Below are 19,174 nucleotides of genomic sequence, written 5' to 3' on the forward strand. Positions count from 1 at the left end.
TGATTTCTCTGAAAAACTCCCTCGGACCTCAAAGCAGTCAAGATTTTAGTGCTGCAGACAGTGAGAGGCACAGCATTTGAGAGTACTTAATCCCTCACACTAATTAATTTGTTGCCAAAATAAAATTAGCATTCACACTTCAAATGAAGAGGTAAGCAATTTGCTTCTAAGATACAATCCCTCTTACAAAATATCTAATTTCAACTTCAAAATTTCCTTTTTTTTAAGTCATGGAAACTCCAAAAATCCGAAATAACAAAATTACCTAATTAAAATGGATTCAAAGTTAATTTGTTTAACCCTCTGAATAACAGAAAATACTGCAGATTCACTCCATAATAGTAAGTTTTAAGATTCCTCAAAAGGTTTTGTTCTCAGTAAAATAAGAGGGAAAAGCCATAAAAGAAGGGCCCAAATGTCTGGCAAATCTTTTTCTGCTCGCTGATATGATAATGTGCCATATATATGGTAATGAGGAGTTTAATTAAAATTATATAACAATTATATAACATTGCTGGTAAGGATGCATTATTTCATTTAATATGAATTCATCATTTCACAAAATTGTGTGCTTACCCTCTACCATATATATGATGAGAATAACCACTGGATGAAGTTTTTAGATATGCCGTGGTCAAAACTAATAATGGATCATATCACATTAATTTAATTTGTCCAGTAGTAAACTTACCAAAATCATAAGTAAAGAAATTGTGTGCTTACCCTCTACCATATATATGATGAGAATAACCACTGGATGAAGTTTTTAGATATGATCCATTATTAGTTTTGACCACGGCATATCTAAAAACTTCATCCAGTGGTTATTCTCATCATATATATGGTAGAGGGTAAGCACACAATTTCTTTACTTATGATTTTGGTAAGTTTACTACTGGACAAATTAAATTAATGTGATATGATCCATTATTAGTTTTGACCACGGCATATCACATTAATTTAATTTGTCCAGTAGTAAACTTACCAAAATCATAAATAAAGAAAGTGATGCATATGCTACTAGTCCTAGAAACCATTTTCTTCTCATAAACTCATACAACGTAATCATCTTTGAACTTTGAATGGCCTTCTATTTGAAGAGTCATTCATATTATTCTTTATTATTTTTATTTTCATATTATGGAAAGGCAAGATATGTTGTGTTTCGTCTAAAAAACAGGATTTTGAAATTACAGTGAATGCTTATTCATAGATTTATTTTGAATACCTGAGGTTTATCACTCAACATTTGGATAATCTACTGTATTATATATGTTATATCTATATACCATTTTATGCAATACAAAATGTTGGTTTGTTAGGTTAACATTGATTATAAAGGGGTATGCTATGCCTTCTCGGTGATAGTGCACTTCTGTATTCCTGAGATTAACTCTGAGGTTCTCCACTTCTGTAAGTCACTCTGGATAAGAGCATCTGTTAAGTAACTTCAGAAGAAATAACAGGACTGAAATACATGCCCTGCCTGAAGAACAGGAAAGATGCCAATGCAACCCTGAGTGATATTTCCACAGTGCTAGACACACCGATATGCTAATTTTCACATTTCACTTCTCACATTTGTAATTTTGAAGCTCCGTAAGGTAGAGTGATGACGTTTTCAGGACAAAATGGAGCATGGGGAGTAGGAAAAAAAATGACGCCATATTCTATACAGCCTCCAACCCACCACACCCCCAACCATAGTCCAGAGTGGTGCCTGTATAAAATACATGCAGGGCAGCATAGAGGACATCTCCAGCAATGCAGAGTGGGAAAGGGACACAAACGTTCCTCTCAGTGTAAAGGACAAGCCGGATGTGTGACATACTGACCACAAAGCTGCTCTTGGCACATATGCATGCATGTGCCGGATATGCCACGACAGGTACATCTCTGATTCATATCAAAATGCATTAACATTGTGGGTGAAATGGAACAGGGCTGGCAGAAGCAATGCCTCCATTTCTGATGTTCCCTCCACACAGTGAAATAGCAATGGCACCGGCACTCGGGCATTTCAGTGCACTGTCCCACCACCTTTAAGTGCTGAGACTGGGTAGGTGCTGGGGGAGCGTCCTAGCTCTGCTTCCAGATCATTACACTCAAAAGGACACCGTAATTAGACCCACCTGGGCAGAGAGCTCACTATTTGGAGGTCAAGTTACCACTGAGTGTTAAAGACACCCTTACCCTCACTTACTACAGTGGCTTTCATCCAGCCCCTCGTTTCCAAGATTCAAGCAGAGAATTTACGCACACAGCACGCGTGCAATCGCATGAAAGCTATCTATGGAGATTAAATTTCCACCCCTGACGATTTCATTCACCTCTCATTAAGGCAAACATCAACAACGCAATAAAAAGAAAAACAAGGTTAACATTAAATTCAGCTAACTCACTGATTGTTCTTCACTGATTTTAAATTTTAATTTTATTTTAAACTATGCTCATTGTTAATGGAAAAACAAGGACCTTTAATGTACTTTTCTATCCCCCCTTTGTACCTTGGGCTTTGTAGGCAGCCTAAGAGGTCCATTTAAATGTGTTTGCCATCTAGTGGAAAGACATTACTGCACAAATTAAGAGTAATATAGCATGCATAATATATACACATATACTGAATCTTAAGGGTTTATGTATTTCAGTCTAACTCTCTTTGCATTTCATCTCAATTGTTTATAATTCTCTTCAATAGGCATTGCATTTTCCACATTGCGTTTCAAGTTTGTGCTTGCCAAAAACACTTTTTTTTTGTTTAGCTCTTAGCTTCTGACTTCTGTAAATCCCTCAGCTCTTCTATGTACTTCTTTATCCCTGCTCTCTTTCAAACTAAAAATCAATTTCTAAAATCAGTCTGCAGTGAACCACTTTGTGCTTAAACTGACTACATTTCATTCATATTCATATGTATTTCTGTCCCACTTCTATTCAAATCTACCCCGTCCATTATCCTCTTTAAACTAAATGTATTTCTGTATAAAATCAGTTAATATAAACAACCAGCAGCGCATTCTCTCAAATATTCAAATCCATTAAAACTTTAAAAACATGTTAAATATCTTGCTGCCTGCAGACAAAATGTATTGATTTTGTTTTGCTGTCATTTATTTCCCATGTTTGGCAAATGGTCTCATCTTTGAAGTAGTCAGTGAAGCAGAACTGCTGAGATGGATCCATGCATCAAACGAAAAAATATAATATGGTAAAAATACTCAGTTCATGTACTGTTAAGGTGAAACTGCATATCCTCATTTAATCAAGCTCTTTATAATTCACAGGTCTTTAATTGTTTATACATTATCTGTGTCGATTCTCTCTCTCTCTCTCTCTCTCTCTCTCTCTCTCATATATATATATATATATATGTTTTCAGATATAGAAATGTAACCATATATTATGTATTTACTGAACACTGGCACACAACCAAGAAATCACAGAATCAAAATGCCATGTCTTTTTTTTTACCATTACATTAGTCTGAATATGCTCTTTAATGTCTAAAATTAATTCCAGCAATCCAGAAATAGTACACGTCACGTCAAGGCCGACAGCTTTACAGCTATTCAGTACAGTACTCTCCAAGCTGCAGGCATCTTCTCATAAGGAAGAATATTGCGGCTCAAATGGCCAACTGGGATCTGCAAAGCAATTTAGCATCCATACTGTCCAGTATGCCTACACAGATGCTTTTCAATTTTCAATCAACAACTGAAGCTTAAGACACTTAGCTATTGTTTTCTCCATACAGAGCTAATTTAAGTAATCTTAGTCTTAATCTATAGTCTTAATTCATTTCTAATACTAATTCATAAATCATGCCAGCATCATGTGATTTGTATACATACCTGTGGCAAACACGCCTGCCACAGGCCACCGAAGTGGCTTTCTTTGGGGCCCTCCAGCACAGAGACACAGGGAGATGATGTTCCAACAGTCCAGATTTTATTAACGAGGGTTTGGCAAGATGTTAACGCCAAGGAGCAGATGTTAAAACAGTCATGACCGAAGCTCTCCTGTGTGGGTGGGGATGGCAGATTTAACCTGTGCGCAGTGATTACCTCACTACGCACAGGTGCAGCCACTCCTGTTCCTGGGTCCAATTAGCCTGGCCAATTATCTAATTCTTAACCAATTATCCAATTGGCCAGGTCTAATTAGCTTGACCCAGGGCAGGTGTGGCTGCTTAAACCAGCCATCCCCACACCACAATACCCTTTCGTAAGCTGAGTGATACAGCAATATGTGCAGGGGGGGGGAAATCAAAGAAGAAAATCATTACCCCTGCACAAACTACAATATCTCAGGGCATTTCAATGGTTCCTTTTCCCATGATCACAATATCAAATGGTATCAGAAACACAGATTGGGAAAAACTATAAAAGCACATCGTAAAAGGTGATGGCCTGAAGAGATCAAAGAAAATAAACAAGTCAAGCACAGATAAAATGAATATCAACTTAATACTTTTATTTATTAGTACCAACTTTATCCAGCAGTATCTCAAAAGAGCAGCCATGGCTGTCATTGCTTTGCAGTTGTGTTAGCTCTGCCATTCGACACCTGTGTTCCTCTGGGTAAAGCTGATAAGTGCTGGCAGACAGGATGCTGAAGTGGTATACTTTTCTCTCCTGGTTTGATCCCAACTACTTCCCCAAGCTTCACATCAGAGCCCCGCCTCCAGGGGTCTGTTTCAGATCACATGATCTGGTGAGGTGCTAACAAGCCGGGTAAACTCCCAATCCAAGGTAGGAAACATGACACCATCTACACCACACAGCACAGCTCCCAGGCAAACGGCCAGCATCACTGTGGCAGCATTAGCCTTGCATTTACTCTCAGTTGCAGGAAACGCAACACTTCCCCATATATGTACACAGTTTGCCACAAATTATTTAAGCTACATCATCAGAACTGCACGGCACACATTAAGGATCAGTTAATTGAAACACTGGGGGGAAAAATAGCTCAAGTGGCCAGTCAGCCTTCAGTAGGCTTTAGTGTAGGCAAATGCAGCATTACCATAGACGTTTTTTTTTACTTATGGGGGCTTTGGGCGGCGTGAATTTACATTTCCAGAGAAAGCAGAGACGTTCGGATTGGCCAGCATGTGGTGCAGTTCTTCTGGCTGAGCGCACCGTTAGACCGCCACGGCTGCTCAACAATGCGCAGGAAGTGAGCGAGCCGAGCCTGTGTCCTCCGGTGCAAGGAAAGACAGCGGAGCGGCTGGCTCTTCCGAGCCCACTCTGACAGGACCGTGCGGAGAGAAGCAGAACCGCGCTATTAGAGCACAGTAACCCCTGGGCCAGTGCATTTTGCCCCCCCCGCTTTCCAACTCCGGCACCGGGGTTTCCATCCCATGAGGTTCCCTGGCTTAAAAGCAGGAGTGCCAACTAAGCAAGCGCCAGAATTCAAGTGCTGTCAGGATTCATTCTGATCTACACGTGGACTTGGCCTGACTTTAAAAGTGCTGTTGGCAATTCAAATGAATAAGCCCGGCCTATCGAGAGTGATGCTTTCCCCACACAGGCGGTTTGTACGCACGGGATGTGCACAGGGCTCAGATGACGGGATTGTCTTTTGAGCGCCATCGCTTTTTACAGCTCCCGAAAGTGCTCCCTTTATTGAAAAAACATAAATAATCCAAAACTCACATTATTATGTGCACTGCTCTATGTGCTTTTACCGATATTGGCGTTTCAGCTGAATCACAGGTCACTTTAAGTGACTTATCCATCAAAGAAAATCCCTTGGGATTCCTTTGGGTTTGCTCTCATCAAAACCTTTTCCGCACATAGCTTCCTCCTGGTGTAGTAAGTCTACCTCCATGCTATTCGCATATGGCCAAATTACAGACTTATTACGCCCTAAAAACAGGTTTTCTCACCAGTAGTACACTTGAAATTTCAGGTTTTTTTAGGCGATAAATGGAACATTGTTTCTGTATTTTATCAAGTAACCTATACTCAAATAAAACCCTGAATGAAGCAGCCCACTTATTTCACATGATTTCCTTCAGCAGCTGCACAGTGGCCTCACAGCACCACTCCCATTAGACGCCATTAGAATCTCAGATGACTTCTGCTGCCATATTGAATGCAGTCATCGTTTGGTATGAGCCAGTATTCACTACACGGTTGACAGCATCTAAAATACAGATGGGTGCACATGGAGTTAATTCCAAAAAATATGTGCTGTTGATGCTTTAAAATACAACCCTGTAGATCATCATAAAATGTTGACTGGTGAGAACATTATGCCTGGTGCTAAAATCTCATTATGACACTGGTGTTCCTTTAGTGATTACTTCATAATGTTCATGGTTTTAACGCATTAGCTAGACCTGAATGATCAACTGTCAAAGTGAACAGCAGGAAACCATGTTCAAGGTGTGCTGATGGCACTATGACACTTCAGACACTATGACACTACCTTCAGAATACAACAAACCATAAACATCAAAGATCAGTATAACCATTTCTATGTCATCAATATTAATGTTTTACATCACCCTCTAATGTGATACACTGACATCCACCTACATTTACTCGCCAAAGGCAAGAGCACACTGTCATGTGCTTGCAGATGCCCAAGAAAAATCACATGCTCTTAATCAGCATGGCACAGTTAACTGCAATAAAATAAGCTTGGTTGTAATCCTGAGAGCACTAGACACTAAGTAGCAAACAGTTTCTTTGGTACTGACAACATAAACTTGCTATGACCTTGTGGAAAATAAATCACAAGCATAAAGGTGACGCTTAAGAAATAAAAATAAAATGCACAGTAGCAACTACTTTAACATTAGCATTTTGACGGAGATGATGGTGATGATGACGATGAAGCTGATAATGGTGATAATTATACTGATGATGATAATTACCTTGGTAAACATTTGCAGCTCCTCTTGCTGTCATAATTTACAGTAGCAGCAGCTGTGGTGACACTGACAAACAGAACTGAACACCAACCTAGGGACCACGTTGATCCCGCTGTATAGACTAAATAGACTTTCAGCACTAAAGAAGCCGTATGCATTGTTATTTATTGTATGTTTCTTGTCTGACAGCCAAAGGATAGCTTAAAGGATAACTCTGGTAATTTATCATTTTTCATTATCCCCAACATACGCTATTGAAATACCAAAACTGATAATGTTTCTGCTCAACTCTCAATTGATTTATCCTGTGAACAATTATTGTCCATCTAGCCAACAACAATATAACGGAAGTCATAGAACTTCACTGTCACCCAAAAACAGTTTAAAACAAGTCAAAGAGATATACTGTTTCTTTGGTCAGCAAAATTCACTACTAAGTAGAACCCGGCCTTTGTACTTTTTACTGAAACAACTTTATTAAGTGAGAACGATTTCTTTTTTGATACGTGAAAAGTAGTTTGGCACGGCACCAAAATATTGAAAATGGTCTCCATTGAAATTATTCCTTTTTAAGTATATGTGGTAAAAGCTACACTGGCCATGTTTTTCGTAATAATAGGTTGCATTTTCTGAAAATGAAAATATGAGCTGTATTTAATTATTTAATTTCAACACAACTGAAATGAACAGCTTTCCTGGTTGAAAGCTAAATGGAGTATAAAAATGTAAAGAAGTACTGAGAGCTGGACAGAAACAGTTTTGGTTTTGGAATTTTCATAGGACATGTTGACAATACTGAAAACATGAAAATTAGCTATCCTTTAAATTTTCATTTCAAATCAACAGATAGATAAACCGGTAATTATCTTATCATGAAGGCTTTCAAACAAATCCTATTACGTATACTGGTTTGATATTAATGAACTAATCTTGAAGTGTGGTTTTAATCTGTTTGATTAACTTTTTATGCAATTTCATTTACTCCTTTTAATAATTAGATTGTAACCGGCAGGAAGCTTGTTTCTTCTGTGCGGGGTAGAAAAACCAAAATCCTAGGATTGCTGTGCCAAACTCAATCAACCTATGCCTGTATGTAAACTGGCCCATTTGTCAGTAATCTCTAATGCCTTCTAACTCCTGCTCAAAGAACCACTGCATGTGTAAAACAGTAACCTGCCCACACCCACCCAGGTCAGGCTGCGGGAGTGAAAAGCAAAGTGGAATCCCTATTCATCACACTGGCCATTGATTAAGAGAGAACATACTGTGAGGCTCATGCCCAGATCTCTATAGTCATATTAATCAAATCCAGAAGCGATGCGAGCATGCACTGTTCTGCCTTTAGGGGGCTGCTGTATCAGCTGTCTCAAATCTTAATGATTCACTCCCTAAATATCCTGTATCAGCTGTTTCCATATTAAAGCACCCTAATCCAACAACAAAAGAGCTGTCATAACATACTGTAACATCACTGTATCCATGTAATGCTAATATACAACTGTCAGTTCAAATCAGAAAACATCACAGGTGAATTATTTCCTGTACCAAACACAAAAGATGCACTTGTTTACAGTCAGTAACAATAAACAATCATTATTTAAATGCCTCAGCTGGGTGTAGTGAGGGACCAACAAGAAATAATTTAGCAAATATCCATGAGTACAGGTATTCACACGAACGCAGCAGCTGTTTTTGTAGCTGCATGTTTGATTGTCTTACTACCCCAGGGTTCCAGGAGGATCCAAGCTTCATGCCATATGGGGTCGACACAAAACTGGGAGATGTGTCAGTATATTTGAGGTGTTCCACTCATTAATATTGCTGTATTTTTTAACACACATACAGTTGATATACTGCTAATACGTGGCTTCAATAACCACTTTTACCTGGGCTACATAGCCTTTTTAAAATAGGTTGATTAATTACACTAAATTGCTTTGAATTCATGCAGTGGGTTCTCAGTGTGTTGGACCTCTTTTGGAAATGAAGTATTTGTAAAGTAGATATTTATAAATGTATTTTGTTGATAGCCTTTTGTTTTTCAGACAGCGCATTGCATTTTCTCCGATTACCCAGATTTACCACGGCTTCTTTGATTGAGCTGTTCTTCATTGGTTCTAGCTGAAATACAATCATAATCATACTGACTCTTGACACCAGAACAATGAAAGTAAATGGAATGACTACAGAAGCTTTCCAATTTTGTCTTCCGAATCCTGCAGAGTGGCCATCAATTTTGACAGCAAGTGCATTGCACAAATAAATTCAAAAGTGCACTTTTCTCCCCTAAAAAAAACTTTTTTTCATATCCTTATATGACTTTTTCAATTTCTAATGTCCTAAAGAATCATTATTACAGCAAGCACACTTTTGTTTTTCCAGGGAACCGCCGTGATTGCACGCTGGCAAACAACGGCAGCTGTCATGCAGCTTTCAGCTTAGAGCAGGGGCATATCCAACTGTGCCTTTTTATCTCCCCATTTCAGTTCCATAGGTTTTGACATGACTTGAGTGCTGTTTTCCTACTTTTAGCTTACACTCCGATGCAGCCTTTTATGCCTGTCAGCTAAAAGTTTGGCTTTTCTGTAAAGAAAAAAGAAACTAAAGAAACAAAAACTACATATTGCAACAACATTACAGCCATTAAGAAGCTTTCTGGCCTGCCTTTCTGGGCACATCATTCTGCTCGCACTGTGTTCCCTCAGCTGCTGTTAACTGTGAAGCTAGCATTAAAACTACAAACGCGCAGAAAATATCTGTGTCTAGTGAGCCGTTTTTCACCACGATGCATAAGTTCAAGAACGTTTGACTTTGTTTTTCGTAAGATAGAGTTACATCGAAGAGCATGCCACCTTCCATTTTGTGTTCACTGGTTTTTGCGCTTTTTTCCAGGTGAACTGGGGACCTACCTGCTCCTTCACAGAGGCCAGGATGGCAGAGGTGGTCTCGGTCTCTGAGCCATCTCCGTTTGAGGCATTCAGCACGGGGCTCAGCATGGCGGCCTTATCTGTGTCAGAAGGTTGGTCTGGAACTGGCATAGCTCCTGGAGAGACAAACCAAAAAAAACCCTGCCTATTAGGCATCTTCTGTGGGAGCCCTGGCAAAAAGGCACACTCAAGTCTAATGATTCTGGACCTAAAATACTCTTGACCCCTCATGCATACACATTCACACAAAGCATCTCAGGGGATAAGAAAAATACTATTTCTGTTGAGCCTGTTTTTATCAGCTGTATGTAAATAAACAATGATAAATAGGCCAGTAATGAAGCTCCATTGTACTACCAGCAGCATTCACAGACAGGGCTGTGCTGCAAAATCAATGGATAAGCTCGCCATTAATGAACAATATTGCTTCTACAGAGACAGCGTGCCACCACAGAAAGCTGAAATAAGATATCTATTCAAAACTTTAATTTTTAGTGTTAATCCAGTGTAATCTATCATTCACTCATTTGTATAGCCGGTTATACAATTAATAGAGCAGCTTGTAAAGATAGCAGCATTCTCAGTATTCTGAGAGTTACAAATGTATGCACTGTACATACTGAAACACCGCCATTTCTTGTATACTAAAATTTTAACAATTCAAATATCCAAATCAGTACATAGCAAATGAATTGAGAAAGAAGGTTTTGACTTGACTTTTGATGAGGTTTCCTGATGTGTCCATCTGCCTTGTGCCCTGCCCAATGACATGGCGGAATTACCCCGGCTCACCAGCGCCCTCTTCACCCACCCGCCTGAACTGCCGTCAAACATACTGGTAAGCCTCTTCCTTGACCTACTTCTTGAGCTTGAGTCCTTTCATCTGGGATGTTGATCTGAACCCCGCGTTTCTGATGGCTGTGGCTGTTACCCTGTTTGCACGCACGTCACGTCCGCGGGCTGTCTCCCATGTGTTTCCCCAGCAATAAGATCTCCTTAATTACGACTCAAGCTTCGTTGGGAATCATAAAAAGGCCCAGAGAGCCTGGTCTTCGCAAGTGACTCCGCATGCCTGGCATACCGTCTTCATGCTAACGAACCTTCTTTAGCCTGCAGCCTCATTTCCTTCAAATTTTCTCCAGCTATAGCAACAACAGTCATGGCCTCTCAACAGACATATAGAAATCGACACGCCAGCAATTAAATTATACTTAGTGCCTTTGCACTCATAATCATATAATATAAAGAATCCCTGAAAGGAAATGTGCAGTAATGGCATTATTTCAGTTGATTTCATATGAAATGGCCCATGCATAAACTTTGTGCCTTCTAATGGAAATGTATTTTATTTCCATCAACCATGTCTACTGCACAAACAATGCCTGTCAGTGTGTTTTTTATTTTTATCAAGACGATTTTCTGCAACTAAATGAATAAATACTCACTGTCTACAGATTATTGCGCTTAAGCTAATGGGGCATTTTACCATTTGGCAGGAAAGAGGAAAACAAACTGCTCACATATGGTTAAAAGAAAGGCACAAAGGGATATGCCCCACATGAACTCCTGGTTCAGCTGAGAGAATAAACTGGAGCCTAACATCAAATGCCACTACAGAAGACACCAAAAAGATAGGTTTAAGCATGAAAAAGACCTTCTGCCCATTCACTCATGAATGCCTTCTGGAATTAGCAGTTTTCTTTTAGTCAGACAGCATTTTTTCTCCAGGAAATCCAAAGACTGTTATTGCTGTGATTTTGTGGAATTATCCCAAATTTGCCTGTGCAGGTTAGTTGCCTGATGTGCAAATGTTATAGTTTATTGCCCTGAATTGAATTCAAAATCTTGTTTTGAGTTATCCTGACACTGTGAAAAATAATAAAGGGATGAGTTTGACTCAAAACCCACGAAAATCTTTGTACATTTCGAATGACAGATAACAAAAGAAAATTCTTATTTAAAAAAAGCCATATAAAACTGAAATGTGACTTTAGTGAATGTGAATTTAGACTTCTATTAAATCGATATACTCTATAGTTACTCATTTTAGAGCGCAGAAATCACCCAGCAAGCTCAATAGCTCACAAAAAGGTTATCCACCATTGAGGAATATGGCATAGATTCTACAAATTGAAAAAAAAAAAAAAAACTAAAAGTACAACCATGTAAGTATAGTATAGGCTTAAATGGAATGACATTTAATTTCCTTTTCATTTGAAAGCATCCATCAGCCCTCAGAGAAACTACATTCCTGTACATTTTAACCAATGAATAATAAATGCCCATGTGATCTACAGCGGAAAAGAAAAGCAGTGGTTAATATGTTGCAACACACAACATGCATTCATTGAAATTAAAATGCCATGGGTTATTATTGTGAATTATCTTACTGTTCTTACCGCTGACTATTTCAATATGTTAGTAGGCAAACACAGAGTTAGTAAGTGTCCCCTGAAGTCTCATTAAAATGCAATGCACCGCTTATTTTGCAGTGATAATTATCTGTGAGACTGCCCAGACACAATGCTTGCACTTCATAGTCTTCATAGTATTTTCAAAAAAAATATCAATCAAAAATGTATCTGCAAGAGAGTATTGAATATTTCTGATTTGATTTAGTTTTAATAAAGGGGTGGGCGTGGGTGGATGGTATGTCTAGCCTCTTCCTAAGCAGATAACCTTGAAGTGGCAGCGTGGAGAAAAAAAAAGAAACACCTAATGAACTGTTTAGGTAATGTGAAGCAGTCATTAGCGCTTGGGGATCAAGACTTCTGTCCTCTGCTGGCACTATTGGTAAGTGGTCAATAAGGACTCAAAGTCTGCCTGACTAAATGATTTCTAATATACTGAGAAGACACCTGAGGGAATTAGGAAGTCACTGGATAGTTTACCTGCAATTAGCTGGGATAGAAGCAACCTCAGTGATTACCACAGCCTCTTATATACAGTAAGTGTTTATCCACAATCTAATCTAGTGAGGGGAAAAATTACTTCTTATTAATAAATGAAGGATATCTTCAATAATGCCCCCAGAACTCATCAGATATAAAACATCTAACACAAAAAGGTAGCTTAAGCTAAAAAGGTACAAGAGATGCACGTTTACAGTTTGTAATTACCGGGCTAGCTATTGCCAGCTATTGCTTTTGATGAATCTTCTGATAAATGGTTAGCAACTCCCCCATGCTGCTCGAGGTATTCCCGGAAAACAAAGGGAATACATACATAAAATGCAAGGAATATGCAGGAAACGCATCAAACGTTATTAACCCCCCGTTTTGCTATGCTGGAGATGCATTCCTGAAGATCAAGAGAGAGAAAGCAGACGATCAAAAATGAAGGCACTCATCTGGATGATTATCTTTATCAGTTAAGATGGCTGCTTCTGATGGCCTAAATCCCGAGGTGCTTTCCTGGCCAGGAACCTCATGCTTCCCCCATTTACATGTGCTAATGACTAACAGGTATAAAAAGCATTCAATCCTCCCGAGGCGCAATCAAACAGCGAACACTGCCTGATTGTAGGAGGGCCTACAGATGCCGAGGAGAATCAATTTCCGACCTGTTATATTTACTCTCTTAAATACCTTCTCTGGCTATATATGGTCATAAGCATCGGTTCTTAGTACGGAACCTAACAACAGCACAGTGTATGCAACACAAGCTAAACTTGGTAAAACAGTTAACAGTAAGCGTTTTCTTTCCATAAGCCATCCCTCAATTGTCACCAGACATGCAGCCTTGATGTGAGAATGAAGGATCCAGCCGAGAATATAAAATCACAGCTGTAAATCCAGCAAAAAAGGCAAGACATGGGCAGGAGATGGTGGTATCCTATATGTCACGTAGCGTAGAGTACAAACTACAGCACCTCCTTAAAATCCTATTCCTCAGCTGCAAAACTGACACCCTGTAATGTGAAATATTAATCTCTTTGCTCAAAATGGGAATTCCAAAAACTGAGAGAATATTCAAAAATGCAATCATTTATATGCCAGTTTTACTCTGTAAGTTAAAAAAATTGGAATAAAAACCCCATAAATTATGCTTTGTATGAAACGTCATATGTTCATATGTACAGTAGATGTAAATATGCCAATATAATGAGTTCACCAATACCATGACAGCAATATGTTCATTTAAATATAACATGGTGTTTATTTAAACATTCTGGTACATTCCAATGACTGGCAGCTTTTGTTCATAGTGAATTTTGTTTTTTAGTTATAGAGTCTACTTTTATTGTTGAATGTTAACTGGATAATGCTTAATATTTTAACCAAATATTTTCCAGACAGCTTTCCTTTTTTATTGACAGTAGCTGGTATTCATTCAACATTAATCCTGTAACTTAAGCAAAGAGAAGCATTATATTTTTACTTCACAAACTCGGAAGAAAACAAAATGTTTGCTTTTAATTGTTAGTCAAAATTCAAGACAATATGTATGCCCCAGTTACTGTGTATGAAAAAGGTAAATATCTTAAGCTTATTAATATGTACTTCTCAATTTGTCATGTTACTCTGATGGAATCAGAGCCACAGGTTTTCATTAATGTGGACCAATTTTAGCATGGTGGCAGGTAAATTAAAAAGAAGCTAAGGATTTGAAATGTTATTCAAAGTCACTTCTTCATTGTGAATGAAATGTCACAGGAATTGTTTTATAAAATATATCTACTATATTCAAGCAGGTCAAAGCTCTTGAATATTATTTAAAATGTTGTTTTCCAAAGTTTTTAAATTAGACGTCAAGAGTGAGACTATTAAAATTAAGGGAAGGCATCAATAACTCTGAGTCATCTTGACTCAAATGCTCGTTGTCCAGTAGGTGGGCTATTAATATTGTCTTTCTTTTTTTAATATTGTCATTTTTTTTCCCCCCACACAGCAGTTTTACCATTGCTGAAATTAATGAGACACATTACAACAAATTAAATAATGCAGGACTTACACTCCAAGATACACTGTAACTACAATGAACAGAGGCTCTATAGTTTTCAGTTAGGTAAGGAGAAGGAAAGACTGGCACACTGTGTCATTCTTGCTTCCCAGCTGACAGCTACACAAAAACTGTATGTCATGTGAGACTCATGAATACTCAAACCTATACAATCACCATAAAACAGCTCTTAAATTAATGCCTTTGTTTTTGAGACATTTCAGACAAATTTCTTTATTTTGTTAACTTACTTTTTAATAAAATGTGTTTTGCATTATCATTATCCAGGGTTTACATTATATAAGGCTGGATTTAGTCAACATTTTCCTTAAATTTACTTAAATAAGAAGCATTCGATTTGGTTATTGCTAATCCCACCAAATGTCCATCCACCTACAGCACCACCATACCATCCTCTCACCAAATGTGTTTCAAAAAAAATAACTGACTTGGAATTATAAATAAAAAATGGCTAATATTGATTGAATCCAGAGCATTCTGCTAGTTTCTACAGCTGGATATTTACTGGGGCATTTCATGTTAAGTACCCAGCTCAAGGGTACAACAACACTGTCAAAACAACAATTCAAGCCCATAACCCTGTTCCAGGCCCATAAGAACTGCTTCACCCGCCTGCCCACATGAGCAAGCTGTGAATACCCTATGGTTCAAAGGAGAAAGGGGGGCTGCTTCCTTTTTTATAATGCTGTATAAATAGCGCAAGCCAGTTGATAAGATACAAGTATGGGTGTATTGTCAAATGAAACAAGATACAAAGATCGTATCCATTAAATCACCAGTAATCTGAAGATCATGTTTGTGACCAAGAGCCCTGAACATAGTACAGACTTGCCGTTTGCATAGGTGATGGTACATTGGGGTCCCAGGGCTGCCTGGCACCACACACAACCGTGTCTCACACAGTGCTGACACTGCTAACCTGGCATCACTGAAAGCCAGACATTACCGTAGCATAGCTTGTCTGTGGACTTTAAGTTACCTGTGTTCACTGCAAAACGTTCACCTGCTGAGCATGCCAGTAAGATTATAGCATCAGGGATAGGCCTACATGTTCCTAACAGCAGCCAGAAGACACCTAACTGCTATTCCTAAACAGGTATTATAATGCATACAACATATAGAATATAATAGAATATAACATAAAAGAATAGAATACTTAAAGTTCCCTTACACTGCCACAAAAGATGACTTTTTTATTTTATTTTTTTTTTTAAATTGCAGCTTCTATTCAGTGTATTTACTATAAGGATGTTTTATAGCTTTGAACTTTGAAGACCTTGAATGCTAAACAACATCTTACTGGTGACCTCAACATTCCGTAAAACAGGTTGACTAGTTGCTGTTTGAAACAAATTGTAGGATGTAAGATACCGCTATTACAAAATATGCTACTACTTGAATCAGTGCAAGTGCAGTGAAAAAATAAATAAATATATAAATAAGTAAAATAAGCACTGCTATATTTTTGTAGAATGACTGTACACTGCTTCGCTCACTGCACAGGTTAACATATGACCCAGTTTTTAATTTAAGTGTAAAGTTACAGTCATGTAAGGCTCAGTATAGTTGGTGCTGTACACACATACTGAAGATACTTATCAGTACCTCGTTGAACTTGGAATGGTATGGAGAGACGCGGCTGTTTCCCTACATTCAAGTCAATCTGTGATGTTTTTTTGTTTTTTTTTTGCAAAACAGAACATCGCACAGGAATATATTCTGGCAGTAGGTCATAAAACCCTTCTCCCTTTACCATGCTTATGGGAGGATGTCTTTCGTTACCATTTTAGCAATTAAATTGGGACAGCTGTTGCACCGATGAGGTGTCACTACAAAGTTGGCTGCTTGTTTGTTGTGATCCCTAGGCCTCTGATATTTGGTTCTTAGTTATGTTGACATCATAGATTCTGATGTGTGGTATGCAAATTTGGCAGCACATATTTTGTATTGAACTGTTTTCATTGAGCTTTTTAAAATCATTCCACACGCAGCATTCTTTTGCAAGCTTGCCCTCTTTTCAACTAACGGTGAGTAACGTTAAAGTGAATGATAACAAACCCCGTCCACCCCCTCTCTTATCCAATTACAGCAGTAGCCTAGGTACTGAAAAAATAAAATCTTTTATTTTGAATCTTTTATTTTTAATGACATATTTCCAAAAAACATTTGAATTATGTAATTTAACATTCAACATGCCAGCTCACAGCAAAATTGTTCATATCTCTAATATATAGGCTAAACATGCATAAAACAAGCATACATACACACCATATATATACACACCATTTTATATTAAGGATTATAAATTTAACCTTCAACAATAAAACTATTACTTCAGTTTCTTACTTAAAATACAATTAACTTAGTTCACAATTCACACAAGCTTTTCTTTTACTTAGCTTTAACAATTGTATGACATTGAAAAAGTCCAGTGTTCTTGGGCACACCAGAAGAATGGAAATTTGCTTTATCGCTTGAAAGGTTTTTTTAATTCCCTGCCTTGATAGCCTGAAGATCCCTGATGACCTGGACCACACCATGAGTTCATTCAAAATTAACAAAAGAACTATTAGCTTGGAGGATCCAGTAACCTTCATTTTTTATTTCTTGCACATTGACCCTATCCTGGGTCTTGTGCTCAATGTCAACAAACCGAAGTCCCCATACAACACTGTCTTCTCCACACTAAAACGGATTCCCTCAAACAAGTTTTCCAAAAGATCAGATAAGATCAGAAGCTCTAATTTTATACAAATTAAACTAAAAACAGTCTTCCACTGGAAGGGGTGAACCTAGGTGAAGTTCACTGTGGTTGACTCCTCACAATTCCATGCTTAGACCTCTGCTGGCTTGCAAGCAGTATACAGCAGCTGTAGCACTATGCTGGTGTTAATGACAATTCTGGCTGTAATTTGAGAAACCTACTCACACCCACTCAAAACCATTTTGTGTCTAATTCACAAATTCTTTTTCACAAAGGGGAACCTTTGTACTGTAAATTACTTTTTTTAAATTGATGGGAATTTTAGTCTGTGAAACTAAGTGTGTCCAGCTAAACAGTCACCAGGGGTTCACCAAATACATGGATATTTACTGTACTACGTTAGTGTTCATATCGTAAAAAAAACTACTCCAAATGCTATTAGTCTAATATGTGTAGATAGTTAGAGTTCCCGATCAACAACACTGGCTAGTTCACAGCAATAAATTGTATTTGCTTTTATTGAAACAGCTTCATTATTCTTCCCCTTGGTGTTATAGACAGAGGAATGGAAAAAGACTGAATGATGGCTACCCTCACCTCTCCGTGCCTATCATCCAGACCACTGACTGGTTTCCTCATTAATGTCAGAATTTTTGAGGAAATCCTGACAGCATCCGCTTCCCACAGCGAGTCCTAACTCCACACCTGTGCGGCAAAAAACGGCCAGGGAGACAGAAAGCCTAGCGTGCCAAGCATTCTGCAGCACGACTAAACAAATGAACTGCACTAGCAACTTTGGCGGCAAGACACACGCGAATGTTCAGCAGTCAGATGCGCAGGGAGCCTGAATGGGGACATGAAAGTGATGAAAATCAACAGAGCAAATGGGAAATTACTGTCAAAAAGCGCAAAACTCTCTGCGCAGGAAGGGGTGGGATGCTGTCACGCCCACACTGGAAAAGGCAATTTCTGTTCATTGTGCCAGAGATCGCTTAGGAGCCTTTGTTCGCGGGTTTATCATGCAAACTTCGCACAGAATAAATGGCTGCGCCATTGACATTACGCACAGTTTTCGGGCCGCTCCTCCCTGCTTTGCTCGATTGTGGGGCCTGACGTCTCATTCCTCCGGTGGAGATAAGAAAGAAAAGTTCTGACAGGGCTGTGCTGCCTGTCAGGCGAACGGTGGAGACATTTACAATTATGATTCTGCCTTCTGAAAAGAAAAAGTAAAAAAAAGACCTCAGTTCAGACTATTCTTGTGCGTAGAAGGGAACCAGGAGAGCTGCTTGCAGGGACCAGGCTTTGACCACAGGTGTGCTGTAGCCTGCATGTCCCCCTGTCAGATTTTGTCCACTGAACAGCCAAACCACAAGCGATGCGGCTGAAAAAAAAAACTACCCTACCTCTGTGATGGATGCCATTGCTTACAGTTTTTCATTTCTATTCTCTGACCACAAGAAAAACACCGTAGGGAGAGGCCGCTGTCAGAGCAGAGAAACGCACTACCCTTCTATCTGTGTAACACCCCTCCGTCCCACCCCAGGTGCAATGGAGCAGTATGCACTTCATCTGAGCTGGCAAGCACAGAAAAATCACCCCAGAAAAAAATCTAGGTCAGAACCTTTCAGAAATCCAGGGTTGCACAGTGCCCATGCCCATCCCCCGGACCTGGATACCATCAAAATCCCACCAGTAGATTTA

The 19,174-nt window shown here is 38.8% G+C and overlaps 1 protein-coding gene across 3 annotated transcripts in view; it reads right to left on the reverse strand.

The window, feature by feature from the left end:
- The window catches only part of ctnnd2a (catenin (cadherin-associated protein), delta 2a), a 263,725-nt gene that overhangs the window by 214,569 nt on the left and 29,982 nt on the right, over window positions 1-19,174 (reverse strand). For all 3 annotated transcript variants that reach the window (XM_035416162.1, XM_035416165.1, XM_035416163.1), the window contains exon 2: window positions 9,790-9,923. In XM_035416162.1, coding sequence (XP_035272053.1) covers window positions 9,790-9,918 — 129 coding nt within the window. In that variant the 5' untranslated portion in view covers window positions 9,919-9,923. The remainder of the gene's footprint in view (window positions 1-9,789; window positions 9,924-19,174) is intronic.

Source organism: Anguilla anguilla, chromosome 4 (assembly GCF_013347855.1).
Source record: "Anguilla anguilla isolate fAngAng1 chromosome 4, fAngAng1.pri, whole genome shotgun sequence".
NCBI classification, from domain to species: domain Eukaryota; kingdom Metazoa; phylum Chordata; class Actinopteri; order Anguilliformes; family Anguillidae; genus Anguilla; species Anguilla anguilla.